The sequence below is a fragment of the Oncorhynchus mykiss genome, chromosome 15 (assembly GCF_057628025.1).
Source record: "Oncorhynchus mykiss isolate SJ-2025 chromosome 15, ASM5762802v1, whole genome shotgun sequence".
Classification (NCBI taxonomy): Eukaryota; Metazoa; Chordata; class Actinopteri; order Salmoniformes; family Salmonidae; genus Oncorhynchus; species Oncorhynchus mykiss.
The window spans coordinates 1,884,092-1,906,445 of record NC_143036.1 but is presented as its reverse complement, the minus strand read 5'-3'; the positions used below and the strand labels follow the sequence as shown (position 1 = coordinate 1,906,445).

At 46.2% G+C, this 22,354-nt stretch overlaps 1 protein-coding gene across 3 annotated transcripts in view; it reads right to left on the bottom strand.

Moving 5' to 3' along the window:
* The window catches only part of LOC110490874 (SH2/SH3 adapter protein Nck1), a 64,971-nt gene extending 42,848 nt beyond the window's left edge, over positions 1-22,123 (bottom strand). Inside the window, exons 1-2 of one of the 3 annotated variants that reach the window (XM_090199226.1) lie at positions 21,800-21,999; positions 4,463-6,515 (exon numbers count right to left, since the gene is read on the bottom strand). In XM_090199226.1, the coding sequence (XP_090055352.1) occupies positions 5,489-6,457 (969 nt within the window). In that variant the 5' untranslated portion in view covers positions 6,458-6,515; positions 21,800-21,999 and the 3' untranslated portion in view covers positions 4,463-5,488. Of the gene's footprint in view, positions 1-4,462; positions 6,516-21,799 lie in introns of those variants that run through there. The other 2 variants (XM_036945644.2, XM_036945643.2) reach the window with 2 other exon arrangements.
* Between the last annotated feature and the right edge of the window lie 231 nt (positions 22,124-22,354).

Here is a 22,354-nt window from a genome sequence, read left to right as displayed (position 1 = left end):
ACTACAGCAGTTCTCACAGCGTTGCAACCCCTTCCACCGCAACAATGTTGCACACCAAAACTACAGCAGTTCTCACAGCGTTGCAACCCCTTCCACCGCAACAATGTTGCACACCAAAACTACAGCAGTTCTCACAGCGTTGCAACCCCTTCCACCGCAACAATGTTGCACACCAAAACTACAGCAGTTCTCACAGCGTTGCAACCCCTTCCACCGCAACAATGTTGCACACCAAAACTACAGCAGTTCTCACAGCGTTGCAACCCCTTCCACCGCAACAATGTTGCACACCAAAACTACAGCAGTTCTCACAGCGTTGCAACCCCTTCCACCGCAACAATGTTGCACACCAAAACTACAGCAGTTCTCACAGCGTTGCAACCCCTTCCACCGCAACAATGTTGCACACCAAAACTACAGCAGTTCTCACAGCGTTGCAACCCCTTCCACCGCAACAATGTTGCACACCAAAACTACAGCAGTTCTCACAGCGTTGCAACCCCTTCCACCGCAACAATGTTGCACACCAAAACTACAGCAGTTCTCACAGCGTTGCAACCCCTTCCACCGCAACAATGTTGCACACCAAAACTACAGCAGTTCTCACAGCGTTGCAACCCCTTCCACCGCAACAATGTTGCACACCAAAACTACAGCAGTTCTCACAGCGTTGCAACCCCTTCCACCGCAACAATGTTGCACACCAAAACTACAGCAGTTCTCACAGCGTTGCAACCCCTTCCACCGCAACAATGTTGCACACCAAAACTACAGCAGTTCTCACAGCGTTGCAACCCCTTCCACCGCAACAATGTTGCACACCAAAACTACAGCAGTTCTCACAGCGTTGCAACCCCTTCCACCGCAACAATGTTGCACACCAAAACTACAGCAGTTCTCACAGCGTTGCAACCCCTTCCACCGCAACAATGTTGCACACCAAAACTACAGCAGTTCTCACAGCGTTGCAACCCCTTCCACCGCAACAATGTTGCACACCAAAACTACAGCAGTTCTCACAGCGTTGCAACCCCTTCCACCGCAACAATGTTGCACACCAAAACTACAGCAGTTCTCACAGCGTTGCAACCCCTTCCACCGCAACAATGTTGCACACCAAAACTACAGCAGTTCTCACAGCGTTGCAACCCCTTCCACCGCAACAATGTTGCACACCAAAACTACAGCAGTTCTCACAGCGTTGCAACCCCTTCCACCGCAACAATGTTGCACACCAAAACTACAGCAGTTCTCACAGCGTTGCAACCCCTTCCACCGCAACAATGTTGCACACCAAAACTACAGCAGTTCTCACAGCGTTGCAACCCCTTCCACCGCAACAATGTTGCACACCAAAACTACAGCAGTTCTCACAGCGTTGCAACCCCTTCCACCGCAACAATGTTGCACACCAAAACTACAGCAGTTCTCACAGCGTTGCAACCCCTTCCACCGCAACAATGTTGCACACCAAAACTACAGCAGTTCTCACAGCGTTGCAACCCCTTCCACCGCAACAATGTTGCACACCAAAACTACAGCAGTTCTCACAGCGTTGCAACCCCTTCCACCGCAACAATGTTGCACACCAAAACTACAGCAGTTCTCACAGCGTTGCAACCCCTTCCACCGCAACAATGTTGCACACCAAAACTACAGCAGTTCTCACAGCGTTGCAACCCCTTCCACCGCAACAATGTTGCACACCAAAACTACAGCAGTTCTCACAGCGTTGCAACCCCTTCCACCGCAACAATGTTGCACACCAAAACTACAGCAGTTCTCACAGCGTTGCAACCCCTTCCACCGCAACAATGTTGCACACCAAAACTACAGCAGTTCTCACAGCGTTGCAACCCCTTCCACCGCAACAATGTTGCACACCAAAACTACAGCAGTTCTCACAGCGTTGCAACCCCTTCCACCGCAACAATGTTGCACACCAAAACTACAGCAGTTCTCACAGCGTTGCAACCCCTTCCACCGCAACAATGTTGCACACCAAAACTACAGCAGTTCTCACAGCGTTGCAACCCCTTCCACCGCAACAATGTTGCACACCAAAACTACAGCAGTTCTCACAGCGTTGCAACCCCTTCCACCGCAACAATGTTGCACACCAAAACTACAGCAGTTCTCACAGCGTTGCAACCCCTTCCACCGCAACAATGTTGCACACCAAAACTACAGCAGTTCTCACAGCGTTGCAACCCCTTCCACCGCAACAATGTTGCACACCAAAACTACAGCAGTTCTCACAGCGTTGCAACCCCTTCCACCGCAACAATGTTGCACACCAAAACTACAGCAGTTCTCACAGCGTTGCAACCCCTTCCACCGCAACAATGTTGCACACCAAAACTACAGCAGTTCTCACAGCGTTGCAACCCCTTCCACCGCAACAATGTTGCACACCAAAACTACAGCAGTTCTCACAGCGTTGCAACCCCTTCCACCGCAACAATGTTGCACACCAAAACTACAGCAGTTCTCACAGCGTTGCAACCCCTTCCACCGCAACAATGTTGCACACCAAAACTACAGCAGTTCTCACAGCGTTGCAACCCCTTCCACCGCAACAATGTTGCACATCAAAACTACAGCAGTTCTCACAGCGTTGCAACCCCTTCCACCGCAACAATGTTGCACACCAAAACTACAGCAGTTCTCACAGCGTTGCAACCCCTTCCACCGCAACAATGTTGCACACCAAAACTACAGCAGTTCTCACAGCGTTGCAACCCCTTCCACCGCAACAATGTTGCACACCAAAACTACAGCAGTTCTCACAGCGTTGCAACCCCTTCCACCGCAACAATGTTGCACACCAAAACTACAGCAGTTCTCACAGCGTTGCAACCCCTTCCACCGCAACAATGTTGCACACCAAAACTACAGCAGTTCTCACAGCGTTGCAACCCCTTCCACCGCAACAATGTTGCACACCAAAACTACAGCAGTTCTCACAGCGTTGCAACCCCTTCCACCGCAACAATGTTGCACACCAAAACTACAGCAGTTCTCACAGCGTTGCAACCCCTTCCACCGCAACAATGTTGCACACCAAAACTACAGCAGTTCTCACAGCGTTGCAACCCCTTCCACCGCAACAATGTTGCACACCAAAACTACAGCAGTTCTCACAGCGTTGCAACCCCTTCCACCGCAACAATGTTGCACACCAAAACTACAGCAGTTCTCACAGCGTTGCAACCCCTTCCACCGCAACAATGTTGCACACCAAAACTACAGCAGTTCTCACAGCGTTGCAACCCCTTCCACCGCAACAATGTTGCACACCAAAACTACAGCAGTTCTCACAGCGTTGCAACCCCTTCCACCGCAACAATGTTGCACACCAAAACTACAGCAGTTCTCACAGCGTTGCAACCCCTTCCACCGCAACAATGTTGCACACCAAAACTACAGCAGTTCTCACAGCGTTGCAACCCCTTCCACCGCAACAATGTTGCACATCAAAACTACAGCAGTTCTCACAGCGTTGCAACCCCTTCCACCGCAACAATGTTGCACACCAAAACTACAGCAGTTCTCACAGCGTTGCAACCCCTTCCACCGCAACAATGTTGCACACCAAAACTACAGCAGTTCTCACAGCGTTGCAACCCCTTCCACCGCAACAATGTTGCACACCAAAACTACAGCAGTTCTCACAGCGTTGCAACCCCTTCCACCGCAACAATGTTGCACACCAAAACTACAGCAGTTCTCACAGCGTTGCAACCCCTTCCACCGCAACAATGTTGCACACCAAAACTACAGCAGTTCTCACAGCGTTGCAACCCCTTCCACCGCAACAATGTTGCACACCAAAACTACAGCAGTTCTCACAGCGTTGCAACCCCTTCCACCGCAACAATGTTGCACACCAAAACTACAGCAGTTCTCACAGCGTTGCAACCCCTTCCACCGCAACAATGTTGCACACCAAAACTACAGCAGTTCTCACAGCGTTGCAACCCCTTCCACCGCAACAATGTTGCACACCAAAACTACAGCAGTTCTCACAGCGTTGCAACCCCTTCCACCGCAACAATGTTGCACACCAAAACTACAGCAGTTCTCACAGCGTTGCAACCCCTTCCACCGCAACAATGTTGCACACCAAAACTACAGCAGTTCTCACAGCGTTGCAACCCCTTCCACCGCAACAATGTTGCACACCAAAACTACAGCAGTTCTCACAGCGTTGCAACCCCTTCCACCGCAACAATGTTGCACACCAAAACTACAGCAGTTCTCACAGCGTTGCAACCCCTTCCACCGCAACAATGTTGCACACCAAAACTACAGCAGTTCTCACAGCGTTGCAACCCCTTCCACCGCAACAATGTTGCACACCAAAACTACAGCAGTTCTCACAGCGTTGCAACCCCTTCCACCGCAACAATGTTGCACACCAAAACTACAGCAGTTCTCACAGCGTTGCAACCCCTTCCACCGCAACAATGTTGCACACCAAAACTACAGCAGTTCTCACAGCGTTGCAACCCCTTCCACCGCAACAATGTTGCACACCAAAACTACAGCAGTTCTCACAGCGTTGCAACCCCTTCCACCGCAACAATGTTGCACACCAAAACTACAGCAGTTCTCACAGCGTTGCAACCCCTTCCACCGCAACAATGTTGCACACCAAAACTACAGCAGTTCTCACAGCGTTGCAACCCCTTCCACCGCAACAATGTTGCACACCAAAACTACAGCAGTTCTCACAGCGTTGCAACCCCTTCCACCGCAACAATGTTGCACACCAATACTACAGCAGTTCTCACAGCGTTGCAACCCCTTCCACCGCAACAATGTTGCACATCAAAACTACAGCAGTTCTCACAGCGTTGCAACCCCTTCCACCGCAACAATGTTGCACACCAAAACTACAGCAGTTCTCACAGCGTTGCAACCCCTTCCACCGCAACAATGTTGCACACCAAAACTACAGCAGTTCTCACAGCGTTGCAACCCCTTCCACCGCAACAATGTTGCACACCAAAACTACAGCAGTTCTCACAGCGTTGCAACCCCTTCCACCGCAACAATGTTGCACACCAAAACTACAGCAGTTCTCACAGCGTTGCAACCCCTTCCACCGCAACAATGTTGCACACCAAAACTACAGCAGTTCTCACAGCGTTGCAACCCCTTCCACCGCAACAATGTTGCACACCAAAACTACAGCAGTTCTCACAGCGTTGCAACCCCTTCCACCGCAACAATGTTGCACACCAAAACTACAGCAGTTCTCACAGCGTTGCAACCCCTTCCACCGCAACAATGTTGCACACCAAAACTACAGCAGTTCTCACAGCGTTGCAACCCCTTCCACCGCAACAATGTTGCACACCAAAACTACAGCAGTTCTCACAGCGTTGCAACCCCTTCCACCGCAACAATGTTGCACACCAAAACTACAGCAGTTCTCACAGCGTTGCAACCCCTTCCACCGCAACAATGTTGCACACCAAAACTACAGCATAACGGTGTTAACGTGATACGTATCAAAGTGTACAGCCTCCGTCTTCCCAGGAGACGCAGGTCTCTGCTCCTCCGTCTTCCCAGGAGACGCAGGTCTCTGCTCCTCCGTCTTCCCAGGAGACGCAGGTCTCTGCTCCTCCGTCTTCCCAGGAGACGCAGGTCTCTGCTCCTCCGTCTTCCCAGGAGACGCAGGTCTCTGCTCCTCCGTCTTCCCAGGAGACGCAGGTCTCTGCTCCTCCGTCTTCCCAGGAGACGCAGGTCTCTGCTCCTCCGTCTTCCCAGGAGACGCAGGTCTCTGCTCCTCCGTCTTCCCAGGAGACGCAGGTCTCTGCTCCTCCGTCTTCCCAGGAGACGCAGGTCTCTGCTCCTCCGTCTTCCCAGGAGACGCAGGTCTCTGCTCCTCCGTCTTCCCAGGAGACGCAGGTCTCTGCTCCTCCGTCTTCCCAGGAGACGCAGGTCTCTGCTCCTCCGTCTTCCCAGGAGACGCAGGTCTCTGCTCCTCCGTCTTCCCAGGAGACGCAGGTCTCTGCTCCTCCGTCTTCCCAGGAGACGCAGGTCTCTGCTCCTCCGTCTTCCCAGGAGACGCAGGTCTCTGCTCCTCCGTCTTCCCAGGAGACGCAGGTCTCTGCTCCTCCGTCTTCCCAGGAGACGCAGGTCTCTGCTCCTCCGTCTTCCCAGGAGACGCAGGTCTCTGCTCCTCCGTCTTCCCAGGAGACGCAGGTCTCTGCTCCTCCGTCTTCCCAGGAGACGCAGGTCTCTGCTCCTCCGTCTTCCCAGGAGACACAGGTCTCTGCTCCTCCGTCTTCCCAGGAGACACAGGTCTTTGCTCCTCCGTCTTCCCAGGAGACACAGGTCTCTGCTCCTCCGTCTTCCCAGGAGACACAGGTCTCTGCTCCTCCGTCTTCCCAGGAGACACAGGTCTCTCCTCCTCCATCTTCCCAGTAGATACAGGTCTCTCCATCTTCCCAGTAGATAATCTGGGTCAGAGCTCGGAAGCAGTGAAACAGCAATAGCGTTACCTGAGACAGACAGAGAGCGACAGACAGAAATAGCGGAGTAACCTCACCCCTCAGACAGGTTGCTAAAAATCAGGCTTTTGGAATGTGATGCTCTGTGAGCTCTGAGCAAGGCCCCCTCCGGCACCAATACTACACCTCCTTACAGCACACACTAGTATAGGCTACACACACACACACAGTCTGAACCCAGAATGGACAGACCAGTTTAGAGAAGACTAGGAATAGTTACAATTGGGTGTGACTTTACAGATTACACCTAACCCAAGAGAACATATATCTGACCCCAAAACTGTAGTTGACACCAAAGCCTGTATTTCTTCAGCTCTACATCTCCTGACAGCTGTCCCAAATCCTCCCAAATCCTCTCAAAACAAAAACGGCATTGAAGCAGCAAGTAGTCGTGGGAGACTTGGCGACCGGATCTGCAGTGAGACAGGAAGTGGGGACACCGTAGAGAATGTGGGTGGAAGAGTGACGCAACACCCCTCTGACAGAGAACTAGAGAACCATGAGATCAAGAGGTCAGAGTTCAGAAACATGCATATCATTAATGAGAGAAGAGAGAAAACAGAGAGAAGAGAGAGAGAAAACAGAGAGTAGAGAGAAAACAGAGAGTAGAGAGAAAACAGAGAGAAGAGAAAACACAGAGTAGAGAGAAAACACAGAGTAGAGAGAAAACACAGAGTAGAGAGAAAACACAGAGTAGAGAGAAAACACAGAGTAGAGAGAAAACACAGAGTAGAGAGAAAACAGAGAGAACAGGGCTAGCAACACTGTGTGAAATCAGTTGGTTACCTGGGATAACCATTTGCAGAGTTGGGAATGCCAGAAAGACATCTGTATTAGACCAACAGAATAGACAGAGGTCCACTGACTCTCACTGTTAGGCTTTCACAAGTATCGTATAACCACGTAATCAACGGTTATGCATGACACCCGTCATGAAAATTAAATAACCTTCAGAAATGTTTAAAAGGACCCTCCCACACACACAAAGTTGTCCCCACTATTTCAACGTAATTTCCTGTCTTAGAGAGGAAATGCACGATTAGGTTCCACCTCAGAAGACAAAGGCTGCATACGGTGATCAGAGAGAAATCAGACCAGTTGACTTTTTCCACATTTGGTTACGTTACATCCTTATTCTAAAATGTTTTCTTTTCAATCTACACAAAATACCCCCATTATGACCAGGCAAAAACAGGTTTAATAAAACTGAATTATCACATTTACATAAGTATTCAGACCCTTTACTCAGTACTTTGTTGAAGCACCTTTGGCAGCGTTTACAGACTTGAGTCTTCTTGGGTATGACGCTACAAGCTTGGCACACCTGTGTTCTCTCTCAATCTTCTCTGTTGATCCTCTCAAGCTCTGTCAGGTTGGATTGGGAGCATTACTGCACAGCTATTTTCAGGTCTCTCCAGAGATGTTTGATCAGGTTCAAGTCCAGGCTCTGGCTGGGCCATTCAAGGACATTCAGAGACTTGTCCCGAAGCCACTCCTGCGTTGTCTTGGCTGTGTGCTTAGGGTTGTTGTCCTGTTGGAAGGTGAACCTCTGCCCCAGTCTGAGGTCCTGAGCGCTCTGGAGTAGGTTTTCATCAAGGATCTCTCTGTACTTTGCTCTGTTCATCTTTCCCTCGATCCTGACTAGTCTCCCAGTCCCTGCAGCTGCCACCACCATGCTTCACCATAGGGATGGTGCCAGGTTTCATCCAGCACTGACACTTGGCATTCAGGCCAAAGAGTTTAATCTTGGTTTCATCAGACCAGAGAATCTTGGTTCTCATGGTCTGCGAGTCTGCCTTTTGGCAAACTCCAAGCAGGCAGTCATGTGCCTTTCACTGAACAGTGGCTTTGATCTGGCCACTCTACCATAAATGCCTGATTGGTGGAGTGCTGTAGGGATGGTTGTCCTTCTGGAAGTCGTCTGGCTGTCACTACGGGACTAAACAAGCCCCCGGGGGGGAAGCCGTCTGGCTGTCACTACAGGACTAAACAAGCCCCCGGGAGGAAGTCGTCTGGCTGTCACTACAGGACTAAACAAGCCCCCAGGGGGAGCCGCTTGGCTGTCACTACAGGACTAAACAAGCCCCCGGGGGGAGCCGCTTGGCTGTCACTACAGGACTAAACAAGATGGACGACTCTCTGAAGCAGAGGGAGGCATTCTGGAACACGACGCCATACAGATCTTTGGCCGGGACGATAGCAGTATCATATCTCTTTGGTCCTTCAAAGACCTGCTGTGTGTTAAATATTGTGCTGTAGCTTGGGAAATAAACACGTGTGCCAATGGATAACGTCATAATGATGTCTGTTTCCAACACTACGGCGGTTAAATCCACTTCCTGTTCTGTTTCCTTCCCATGACACTAAGGAGTACGGTGATAAATGGGATGGTCCAGATGTAGGCTAGTTAAATACAACAAGGGAAATGTTTGAAAGACGGGGTGAAAGAGAGAAGGAAACAGACATTTCAATTTCACACAGAACCACACCTGGCAATATTCCTTTCATACAGAAATCAGGTTGAGGTGTGCACACACACACACACACACACACACACACACACACACACACACTGTAAGCCTATGTTTCCTGTTCTGGGAGCACTCCTATCTCGTCTTGTGTGCCGTTGAGGTTCGTTTTCACTGCGTAATAGTGAAACCAGTCGAAGTGTACTCTCGTTATGTTCAACCACATCCCTCATGGCGAAGCCTCGTCTTCCCCCTTCCACCTAGAAGACCTCGGCCTTCACTAAACAATGGAAATGTTTGCTTTCTAACCGTCAGTAGCCAGATCTTTAACCGAATGTTGTGATTACTGATCAATTACATTTAGAATTAGTAGGTTCCATTAGTTATTTTAATAAATATTTATTTTTGTGGTGTGGTTTTTCTACAAGCCCTTTAGGCTTCCAACCACACTGTTTAAAATCTGTTTTGTTGTATCACTTAACCACACTGTTTAAAATCTGTATTGTTGTATCACTTAACCACACTGTTTAAAATCTGTATTGTTGTATCACTTAACCACACTGTTTAAAATCTGTATTGTTGTATCACTTAACCACACTGTTTAAAATCTGTATTGTTGTATCACTTAACCACACCGTTTAAAATCTGTTTTGTTGTATCACTTAACCACACTGTTTAAAATCTGTATTGTTGTATCACTTAACCACACTGTTTAAAATCTGTATTGTTGTATCACTTAACCACACTGTTTAAAATCTGTATTGTTGTATCACTTAACCACACCGTTTAAAATCTGTTTTGTTGTACCACTTAACCACACTGTTTAAAATCTGTATTGTTGTATCACTTGTTATCTTTGTAGCAAATCAAAAACAAGTCTCAAAGCAAGTCTCAATCTCTAGAGAACCACACGATGAAATATGACAAGTTATTTCGGTGGCAATATAAAATCTCTTCATAGAAAGACAGTCATGAACAGTGGCCACATCTTTCTCACTACTTAGAGGAACTTCATTAAAATCCACCAAAACCACGGAAGATAGACAGATGAAACCCAAACATTGACACTGTGGACAACAACTTCCCCACACAGAAAGAGGAAGTTAAACCGCTGCTGTTTCAGTCTTCTGCATGATAAGTCAAGACGAACAGTTGAGAACATTCGGCTGCACACAGAGGCGCTGTCTGAAATGGCTCCCTACACAGTATATAGTGGCCTGCTTTTGACCAGAGCCCACAGGGTGCCGTTTCAGACGCAGCACCCTACACAGTATATAGTGCCCTGCTTTTGACCAGAGCCCACAGGGTGCCGTTTCAGACGCAGCTCCCTACATGTACCCCTCCTTGGCGGGGACTCGTACCCCTCCTTGACGGGGACTCGTACCCCTCCTTGACGGGGACTCGTACCCCTCCTTGACGGGGACTCGTACCCCTCCTTGACGGGGACTCGTACCCCTCCTTGACGGGGACTCGTACCCCTCCTTGACGGGGACTCGTACCCCTCCTTGACGGGGACTCGTACCTCTCCTTGACGGGGACTCGTACCTCTCCTTGACGGGGACTCGTACCTCTCCTTGACGGGGACTCAAACCTCTGTTATTAACAGAAGTTAGAACCGGTTCAGGAAACAGAAAATAACGAACATTTTCAATAAACTGAAACGGAACGAAAATGATCCGTAACAGAAATTGAGAAACCGGTTAATAAAATGTTTAGCGCTTTTTCTTCTTCTAGTAAAACAACAAAAACGCAACACGTTTGCAAAGCCCTCACTCAAACGTATTCCAGTGTCTTCCTGCAAGCTGAATTTTTTTTTGAGTGGGTTTAGGCTACCTGCCAATCCAGATCATAGGCTACTGTACTGACGCTACAAGTTTGATTCAGAAGAAAGCTAATTTAAAAATGATCTTGAGAAGAACGGGTTGACTTGTTCAATGCTTGTTATTAAGGATACTATAGGCCTAGTTATAACGTCTCATATTGTATTTCTTAACTGCAAGAAGGACATGATGTGTTTTTAATTCTGGTGCCTCTTCGGAAACACGAGCTTGTTAGCTAGCTAGCTCAAAGTTTTCCCATAGAAGCCGCTCCACCTAGATATAATTCTGTGTACTTCATTTCATAACAAGATGCCCCAGAGCTTCAAGCCTCCTCCTCAACCCTCTCTCGCTCTCTCCCCACCTGCAAAAAGTAGACAAATCCTGAGCCATAGGCTACACTGTCCATCACGCATTTAAACTAGCTTGCTTGCTCTATCCGCACTGATTGGTAAGGTAATTTAATGACTTAAAAGTGAAAAACTTGGATTTCAAAAGGTTAAAAAAAATAAACACTATAAAGCGGTGCTTTTTTGGGGGTTCGAACCAGTTCAGAACTTTATTTTTGCTGCTCGGGAACAAGTTGCACGAAAATTAAAATACAAAAATTGGGACTCTGTTCAGAACGTTCCAACCCCTGGTTATTAATGAGCGTTCAGACATGTGTCCACATGCATGAGCAGCCATAGTAAAACCAGTCAGCCAGAGAGAGATATCATGAACCAGAAATGAGGAAGTGAAATGGAGATCAGCTTATGCAATATTGAGACTGGCAAGCGCATTAGAGAAGTGAAGTAAGATGGTGGGCGAGATTCTTTTTCCTCCATTGCTCAATTTAGTCCTAAAATGTGAACTGTCTAATACAGCAGAGTTGTCATTTGACTAGAGGGGGTTTTCAGACACTTATTAGCAGACAGAGAACAGTTCTCTCTAATGTCGGTTGTTGTGGAAACTGGAGCCCATTAGCTAACCAGAGCTTTAGACAGACGAGTACAAGGAGTTTACAGGATGGGGAGCTAAAGAAGAAACAAATTAGACTAACTAATTACTAATAGATTGAAACAAAAAATAAATACATTTAAAAAAATATAAATTCTGTGTTGGAGAACAATGACGAAATCCAGACATTAAAACTGAATTCAACACTATTCAAAAATGTTGAACTTAGTAGGAAATCAACTAAATGTATCGAACTTAACAGAAAAATGAATTAATTTGCCCAAGTTAAATCATAAGACATGAACCACATGCATCAGTAATTGGCATTTTCCCGCCCTCGTGTATACATGGTTTAGCCGTTGGCCATGATGCCAATGATAACCTTCTTATAGAGATGAAAAGACGACAAATTAGCCTGTCTACCTGGCAGAAGGAGATCAGGATTATTTGCGTCGATCCCGTAGCCATTTTGTTTTGAGAAATCTGCCATCACACGAGCGCTACAGAAGCATCCCTAACCGAACAGGGGTCTCTGGTTGGTGCACAGTTGCATTTTAAAAGGGTAACTACACATTTTTCCCAGACCTCAAAAAGGTGGTCTCCTGATGTGGTTTAAATATTGTTGAGGAATTAGAAAAACTACAAAATTGGACATTCTATTTTTTTTTCAGGGAAAACCTGAAAAAGTGGAAAACGGAAAACCAAATCAGAAGAAACTGAATTTGGGGTCAACCGAATCAGACAAAAAAAAAAGATTTTATAGGTCCCTAATTATTTTCAATCTACACACAATACCAAATAATGACAAAGAGAAAAAAGGACTTGAATATATTTGAAAAATGTCTAATCTAAAAACTAAAGTTTTATTTCCATCAGTATTCAGACCCTTCGCTATGAGACTCGAAACTGAGCTCAGATACATCCTGTTTCCATTGATCATCCTTGAGATGTTTCTACAACTTGATTGGAATCCACCTGTGGTGGCAAATTCAATTGATTGGACATGATTTGGAAAGGCACACACCTGTCTATATAAGGTCCCACAGTTGACAGTGAATGTCAGAGCAAAAACCAAGCCATGTCAAAGGAATTCTCCAATGTGGCTCCGAGACAGGATTGTGTTGAGGCATAAACATGTCTGCAGCATTGAAGGTCCCTAAGAACATTGGCCTCCATCATCCTTAAATGGAAGAGGTTTGGAACCACCTAGAGAGTCTTCTTAGAGCTGGCCGCCCAAGGGCCTTGGTCAGGGAGGTGACCAAGAACCCAATGGTCACTGACAGAGCTCCAGAGTTTCTCTGTGGAGATGGGAGAACCTTCCAGAAGGACAACCATCTCTGCAGCACTGAGTAGCCAGATGGAAGGCACTGCTCAGTAAAAGGTTACATGACAGCCCGCCTTGAGTTTGCCAAAAGGCACCTAAATAACTCAGACCATGAGAAACAAGATTCGCTGGTCTGATAAAACCAAGATTGAACTCCTTGGTCTGAAAGCAAAGAATCACCTCTGGAGGAAACCTGGCACTATCCCTACGCTGAAGCATGGTGGTGGCAGCATCATGTTGTGGGGATGTTTTTCAGGGCAAGGGACTGGGAGACTGAGGAAAACAACCCTAAGCACAAAGCCAAGACACGCAGGAGTGGCTTCAGGACAAGTCTCTATGTCCTTAAGTAGACCAGAGATCTGGTTCAAGAGCTCGGACTTGAACCAGATCTCTGGAGAGACCTGAAAATAGCTGTGCAGTGACGCTTCTCATCCAACGTGACAGGAGCTTGAGATAACCCACCGAAGAAGAATGGGAGAAACTCTCCAAATACAGGTGTGCCAAGCATGTAGAGTCATACCCAAGAAGACTCGAGGCTGTAATCACTGCCGAACGTCCTTCAACAAAGTACTGACTGAATACTTAATGTAAATGTGATATTTCAGTTTTTATTTTTGATACATTTACGAACATTTCTAAAACATGTTTTGGGGTATTGTGTGTAGATTTGATGAGGGGGAAAAAAACAATGTGATCCATTTTAGAATAAGGCTGTAACGTAACAAAACGTAGAAATACAATCTAAGGGTCTTAATATTTTCCGGTTATTCTCTAATAAACTAATAATTATTATTATTTGGGGGTGCTTATATTAGGTATATTATCACATCTGTTTCTTGTATATCCCATCTCCCCGAGACACACTCAGGCAGTGGGGTCAAGGCCAGGGGCAATCATTGTCCAGCGCCCCCAGGAGCACGAAGGTGCATAAAGATGGCGGAATTCAGATATGACGTCATCGTTTGAACACCACCTACAGAGTTCTGAAACTATGGCGCAACTATAAAATCAGCACAATCTACTTTTTCGCTTTTTAAAAATTGCCGTCGTCTTGGAGCTAAAATTGAGATCCTGTATACCGCGCTAACACCGATACAAGAAGAAACAAACAAAACATAAAAGTAGCGATACGCCGAACTTAGCCAATGAGGCGATGAGGGCCGCCATCTTTATGCACCTTGCTATTGGGGTTAAGTTCCTTGCTCAAGGGCACAGTGACATTTTACACCTTGTCGGCTCCAGGACTCTACCTCGGAGTGTGGTGTCAGGAAAATAACCTCACACTCAACGTCAACAAAACTAAGGAGATGATTGTGGACTTCAGGAAACAGCAGAGGGAACACCCCCCTATCCACATCGATGGGACAGTAGTGGAGAGGGTAGTAAGTTTAGTTCCTTGGCGTACACATCACAGACAAACTGAATTGGTCCACCCACACAGACAGCATCGTGAAGAAGGCGCAGCAGCGCCTCTTCTACCTCAGGAGGCTGAAGAAATTTGGCTTGTCACCAAAAGCACTCACAAACTTCTACAGATGCACAATCGAGAGCATCCTGTCGGGCTGTATCACCGCCTGGTACGGCAACTGCTCCGCCCACAACCGTAAGGCTCTCCAGAGGGTAGTGAGGTCTGCACAACGCATCACCGGGGACAAACTACCTGCCCTCCAGGACACCTACACCACCCGATGTCACAGGAAGGCCATAAAGATCATCAACGACAACAACCACCCGAGCCACGGCCTGTTCACCCCGCTATCATCCAGAAGGCGAGGTCAGTACAGGTGCATCAAAGCTGGGACCGAGAGACTGAAAAACAGCTTCTATCTCAAGGCCATCAGACTGTTAAACAGCCACCACTAACATTGAGTGGCTGCTGCCAACACACTGACACTGACTCAACTCCAGCCACTTTAATAATGGGAATTGATATAAAATATAATCACTAGCCACTTTAAACAATGCTACTTAATATAATGTTTACATACCCTACATTATTCATCTCATATATATATGTATATACTGTACTCTATATCATCTACTGCATCTTTATGTAATACATGTATCACTAGCCACTTTAAACTATGCCACTTTGTTTACATACTCATCTCATATGTATATACTGTTCTCGATACCATCTACTGCATCTTGCCTATGCCGCTCTGTACCATCACTCATTCATATATCTTTATGTACATATTATTTATCCCCTTACACTTGTGTCTATAAGGTAGTAGTTTTGGAATTGTTAGCTAGATTACTTGTTGGTTATTACTGCATTGTCGGAACTAGAAGCACAAGCATTTCGCTACACTCGCATTAACATCTGCTAACCATGTGTATGTGACAAATAAATTTGATTTGATCTGCCACCTATTAGGCTAGTCACCACTTTGTAGGGCCTGTTTTTGATACCGTTTCAGTTCAAAACTAGTCTGTACAATGTGGGTAATGCTAGCTGGCCTTGGAGAGAGTGACACATAGCGGGAGGGGGAAAGGACTTTTCCACAGGGCTAGAGGCTCCCAGTGGCCAGTTATTGCCAGTCCAATAAACTTCTCACTGGACTGGGGGTGACTTTTAGCCTTAAAGGAAACGGCCCTTTATAAATAGCCTAGCTTGCCTCAACCCCCTCCCCCAGCACACTGGGATACAGTCTCCCTCTTCCCATCCACGGAACAGTAATTTCAGACTGAAGAGGGAAAGTACAATATTCACCAGCTGCAACAGGCCCCCTGCCCCACACACTCACATATATGTTTTCCAGTGAAGACAGAAAGGAAAATATTGAAATCAAGAGAATATCATGCTGAGTAGAGCAGACTGGAGACATTGGGTTGCCAGTAGAGCAGACTGGAGACATTGGGTTACCAGTAGAGCAGACTGGAGACATTGGGTTGCCAGTAGAGCAGACTGGAGACATTGGGTTGAGTAGACTGATGCCCCATGTCATTGATCCACAACCCATAGGTAAGGCTGTACAGTGAAATAATGATGCCCCAAATGCAATTCTAAAGTATAATACATCCAGTGTGATTTCAACAGATTTGTCAAATAAACAATTGTCTTTTGTTGATTTTAAATAATATTCCAACCTTGTTTAGCCTGATCTATTCAATTAAGGCATAATTCTACTATGTATTAATTAGCATCACTATCAATAAAAGGCTAACTGCGAAGTCCACTATTGTGGCTAATCCTTATTTTAGCTAACTGCAGCTCTACTGAAACAGGTGTTAGCCGGCTAACTGCAGCTCTACTGAAACAGGTGTTAGCCGGCTAACTGCAGCTCTACTGAAACAGGTGTTAGCCGGCCAACTGCAGCTCTACTGAAACAGGTGTTAGCCGGCTAACTGCAGCTCTACTGAAACAGGTGTTAGCCGGCTAACTGCAGCGCTACTGAAACAGGTGTTAGCCGGCTAACTGCAGCTACTGAAACAGGTGTTAGCTAGCTAACTATAGCTACTGAAACCAGCTCTGACTAACCTGGTTTCCCAGGTTAGTCAGCTATGAAGAGCAGAGCTGGTTTCCCAGGTTAGTCAGCTATGAAGAGCAGAGCTGGTTTCCCAGGTTAGTCAGCTATGAAGATGAGAGCTGGTTTCCCAGGTTAGTCAGCTATGAAGAGCAGAGCTGGTTTCCCAGGTTAGTCAGCAGAGCTGGTTTCCCAGGTTAGTCAGCTATGAAGAGCAGAACTGGTTTCTCAGGTTAGTCAGCAGAGCTGGTTTCCCTGGTTAGTCAGCTATGTAGATCAGAGCTGGTTTCCCTGGTTAGTCAGCTATGTAGATCAGAGCTGGTTTCCCAGGTTAGTCAGCTATGAAGATGAGAGCTGGTTTCCCAGGTTAGTCAGCTATGAAGAGCAGAGCTGGTTTCCCAGGTTAGTCAGCTATGAAGAGCAGAGCTGGTTTCCCAGGTTAGTCAGCTATGAAGAGCAGAGCTGGTTTCCCAGGTTAGTCAGCAGAGCTGGTTTCCCAGGTTAGTCAGCTATGAAGAGCAGAACTGGTTTCTCAGGTTAGTCAGCAGAGCTGGTTTCCCTGGTTAGTCAGCTATGTAGATCAGAGCTGGTTTCCCTGGTTAGTCAGCTATGTAGATCAGAGCTGGTTTCCCAGGTTAGTCAGCTATGAAGATGAGAGCTGGTTTCCCAGGTTAGTCAGCTATGAAGAGCAGAGCTGGTTTCCCAGGTTAGTCAGCTATGAAGAGCAGAGCTGGTTTCCCAGATTAGTCAGCTATGAAGATCAGAGCTGGTTTCCCAGGTTAGTCAGCTATGAAGATCAGAGCTGGTTTCCCAGGTTAGTCAGCTATGAAGATCACAGCTGGTTTCCCAGGTTAGTCAGCTATGAAGATCACAGCTGGTTTCCCAGGTTAGTCAGCTATGAAGATCATAGCTGGTTTCCCAGGTTAGTCAGCTATGACGATCAGAGCTGGTTTCCCATGTTAGTCAGCTATGAAGAGCAGAGCTGGTTTCCCAGGTTAGTCAGCTATGAAGATGAGAGCTGGTTTCCCAGGTTAGTCAGCTATGTAGATCAGAGCTGGTTTCCCAGGTTAGTCAGCTATGAAGATGAGAGCTGGTTTCCCAGGTTAGTCAGCTATGAAGAGCAGAGCTGGTTTCCCAGGTTAGTCAGCTATGAAGAGCAGAGCTGGTTTCTCAGGTTAGTCAGCTATGAAGAGCAGAACTGGTTTCTCAGGTTAGTCATCAGAGCTGGTTTCCCAGGTTAGTCAGCTATGTAGATCAGAGCTGGTTTCCCTGGTTAGTCAGCTATGAAGAGCAGAGCTGGTTTCTCAGGTTAGTCAGCTATGAAGATCAGAGCTGGTTTCCCTGGTTAGTCAGCTATGAAGAGCAGAGCTGGTTTCCCAGGTTAGTCAGCTATGAAGATCAGAGCTGGTTTCCCAGGTTAGTCAGCTATGAAGATCAGAGCTGGTTTCCCATGTTAGTCAGCTATGAAGAGCAGAGCTGGTTTCCCAGGTTAGTCAGCTATGAAGATGAGAGCTGGTTTCCCAGGTTAGTCAGCTATGAAGATGAGAGCTGGTTTCCCAGGTTAGTCAGCTATGAAGAGCAGAACTGGTTTCTCAGGTTAGTCAGCAGAGCTGGTTTCCCAGGTTAGTCAGCTATGAAGATCAGAGCTGGTTTCCCAGGTTAGTCAGCTATGAAGATCAGAGCTGGTTTCCCAGGTTAGTCAGCTATGAAGAGCAGAGCTGGTTCCCAGGTTAGTCAGCTATGAAGATCAGAGCTGGTTTCCCAGGTTAGTCAGCTATGAAGAGCAGAGCTGGTTTCCCAGGTTAGTCAGCTATGTAGATCAGAGCTGGTTTCCCAGGTTAGTCAGCTATGAAGATCAGAGCTGGTTTCCCAGGTTAGTCAGCTATGAAGATCAGAGCTGGTTTCCCAGGTTAGTCAGCTATGAAGATCAGAGCTGGTTTCCCAGGTTAGTTAGCTATGAAGAGCAGAACTGGTTTCTCAGGTTAGTCAGCTATGTTAGTCAACTTTGTTGAGATTGTTGGCAGATTATATTTTAAGTACGCTAATACTTTTTGTTTGTTTATTTAGGTAGTTTGACACCTTATTCCGACAGTAATGACATGATATGGGGAGATGGGGGGGAAACAGTGGGAAGGTCGGAAGCAGGGATTGATCCCGGTTCTCAGGTGGAAAGTTCTCTGAGACACGTGCTGTGAAATGTTACCACTACACCAAGGCGCTGCACAGGAAAAGTTTATATGAATGGTTGATGGTTGTGAGGAACCAAATCATAGATTGCTTTCAAGGTAAGGTCACAAACATGTAGCATTTTGGGTGAACTCTAACACATGGCTGGAAGAAAGTCCTGCAGGCTCTCCAGGAGGGTTGGCCTCCCCTCATCTGTTTCCCAAGTGCTGAGTGTTGGAAAATCTTCTTGTTTATAACAATTCATTTCTCAAAATCACCCAACTTTAAAAAAAAAAATCTAATGAATATCATTACTCAGGTAATTTATGCCTATTAGTTTAAGGTATCTGCCACCAGTTTACTTTACAGATTAAAAAATGATATATTTGCGAGTTGTGAGTCCCCCTACCATCTCCACAATACTAAAATGTCAAAATTGCCACTTCTGGATCCCCAATGTTTGACCAAATTATTTTCATAGTTAAAAGAAAGAAGAAAAAAAAAATCAGGCCAAAACTTCCCTGCTAAAACATACTACAGGTCCGCCTGCCCCCTTTTCTTTGTCAAAGACTAATGACAAACCACCAAACAAGGGGACTAATACATGTGTGAATTAAATTAACGTTATGCTGTCAAAACGCTGCATTCTGCAATAGGAACGAGTGTTACAGCAACCTAATTTTGTAGACCATATTGTACATAAAACCGTGCTACCCTTTACAGTTACAGTATAAACTCAGCGGAGAACGTTCCCTCTCCATTCAGCTCCACTCTAATATTGAGGGGCGTTTCTTTAAAACGCGCATCAAATCTCCTTGGCCCTTTCCATAACTAGACCAATCATATGCTTCAATGTGCCGCGGTTCACAGTGCTGTGGCATGACTGGACAATGGGCAGATTCGATTATGCTGAACAGTGGGGCGCCAAGCATAGGCCCGTCACTTGAAAAGGGCGAAGGCGGAGGAGACGAGCCCTTCTCAAATAGAACACTGATGTGTGCCGTTTGGTCATGTTGTCAACGAGGTAGCATGGTGCATCGTTCAGACACATACATCATCTGTTTTCGATCAAATAAAAATGGTTTAAATTTTCTGATAAAGCATTTTTTTTTAAAAAAGCAATTCCTTTTTGCATGAGAGAACACCGAATGCTACTAATTACTACACGTGATTAATTACAAAACTTTTGTTTTAAGCAGACTTCGCCGTGGGCTTTGAACGGGGAACTTAACTCACGACCGGAAGGCAGCCCACTTCCAAAACGAATGCAATCAACTTTCAGCCGAAACAAAACCCGCCTATACAGGGGCCCGGGCGAAATCAATCAAACCCCCTCAGATGATAGCGGTTTCGGCTAGTGACGTTCAATTGCATGCGCAGATGCTCTGATTTGTCTTGCGGTGACAAGGACAATAGTTGCTTGGCATTGGCACCCTGCATATTCACTATGAGCATGTAATACATTATGTTCTAGTCCAGGAGTTCCCTCTGACAAGACAAACATGGTACATAACCCATGTATGGCATTGTGATGGGCAGTCATGTTAATTAACAGACTGCATCTCATTCTGTCAGTTGTTTTGATAAAGAGGAACTATTTTAATGAGGACTTCTGCATTTTAAAACAACAAAACAATGTCTTTGATCCAACCCGTTCTGTCAAAAATATAAGTTTGATAAGATGGTTGGCTAGAGTTTAAACAGCTAAAACACAGGTAACGTGCCAGACTGTAAGGCTAACCCAGCTTGGTTGGGTTAACTAGCTATGTCATTAGGAAAATATGGCAAGGTTCAGATGACAATCAATGGTTTTCCACAGTCGTGAGTGAAAGATCAGTCAGCTAGCTCTTGAAAGGGGCACTAAAGATCAGTCAGCTAGCTCTTTGATAGGGGTGCTAAAGATCAGTCAGCTAGCTCTTGAAAGGGGCACTAAAGATCAGTCAGCTAGCTCTTGAAAGGGGCACTAAAGATCAGTCAGCTAGCTCTTGAAAGGGGCACTAAAGATCAGTAAGCTAGCTCTTGAAAGGGGCACTAAAGATCAGTCAGCTAGCTCTTTGATAGGGGTGCTAAAGATCAGTCAGCTAGCTCTTGAAAGGGGCACTAAAGATCAGTAAGCTAGCTCTTGAAAGGGGCACTAAAGATCAGTCAGCTAGCTCTTGAAAGGGGCACTAAAGATCAGTAAGCTAGCTCTTGAAAGGGGCACTAAAGATCAGTCAGCTAGCTCTTTGATAGGGGTGCTAAAGATCAGTCAGCTAGCTCTTGAAAGGGGCCCTAAAGATCAGTAAGCTAGCTCTTGAAAGGGGCACTAAAGATCAGTCAGCTAGCTCTTTGATAGGGGTGCTAAAGATCAGTCAGCTAGCTCTTGAAAGGGGCCCTAAAGATCAGTCAGCTAGCTCTTTGATAGGGGTGCTAAAGATCAGTCAGCTAGCTCTTGAAAGGGGCACTAAAGATCAGTCAGCTAGCTCTTGAAAGGGGCACTAAAGATCAGTCAGCTAGCTCTTGGTAGGGGAACCCGTGAACCGTTACTGAGTGGCAAATGGCTATGGAAATCTTACAACAACAAAAAAGGTAGCCTGGCTAGTTAGCCAACTAGTTATGCAGTAAATTGGCTGGTTAACTAATAAGCATTCCAAGTTTAAAATGCCTTGACAAAATGTAAGACAACAGCCCCAATTATGACCGGGTTTCTGACCAATAATAATAATAATAATTTAGATGTCTTCTAATTGAAGGGTATCGCATAAAACTGAATCCGTGAGACAGAACAATCAAAGCCAGCCAAGTTAGTTGTCACTCTGGCTAGCCAGGTGGCTAACACTAACATTGAGTCATCTAACGTTAGCCAGTGAGTTGGCTTGTGAAGTAAGCGTTGATGTGAAACTAATCAATATACTATTTAGCAAACATTTAGCTACAACGTTAAAAAATAGGACTGTATTTTATTGTCAAGCCGTGCCCACCACCCCTATTCCAGATTTTAGGTAAGAGAAGTGTAGCTAACCTAGCTAGCTAGCGTTAGCCGAAAACAGGCTAGTTGGCGAAGCTAATTAAAACGCATAATGAACATCACAGACCCCGCTGGTCTTCTTACCTGTGAATTTAGCTGATAGGCCGTACCTGTCCGTTTTTGCTTGATGAAATCACCATATTATACTGAAAAAGGGGATTTGAAACGCCGGTGTAGATGGATGGTGACTAGATAGGACCAAAACCTAGCTAGCTGGCTATTTATCATATGCCTTTTTGGAAAGAGCTAGCTAGCCTCCTGGTTTCCAGCACGACGCCAGCTCTTTGGAGATGTTCACGATGCACCACTCCTATTGGTTGTCGCAGGGGAAAAAATCGTATTGTTATTGGACGATGTCAGTGTCAATCAAACCGGTTGCCGCCGCAACAATCCCATTGATGTGAAATGTTTATTTTTCCATCAGACACATTTTCTATTTCCATATGTGCTCTCATGTAGAAAGTGGTGTGAAGTACAATTAAGTAAATACATTCTAAGTATCTGTATTTACTATTTATTTATGTTTTACTGCACTACATTCCTAGAGAAAATAATGTACTGTAATTTATAATGTTATAATAATGTACTGCATGCTTTTAGCGCGCTGGACATCGGGCTAGAAGGTCGGGGGTTCGAGGC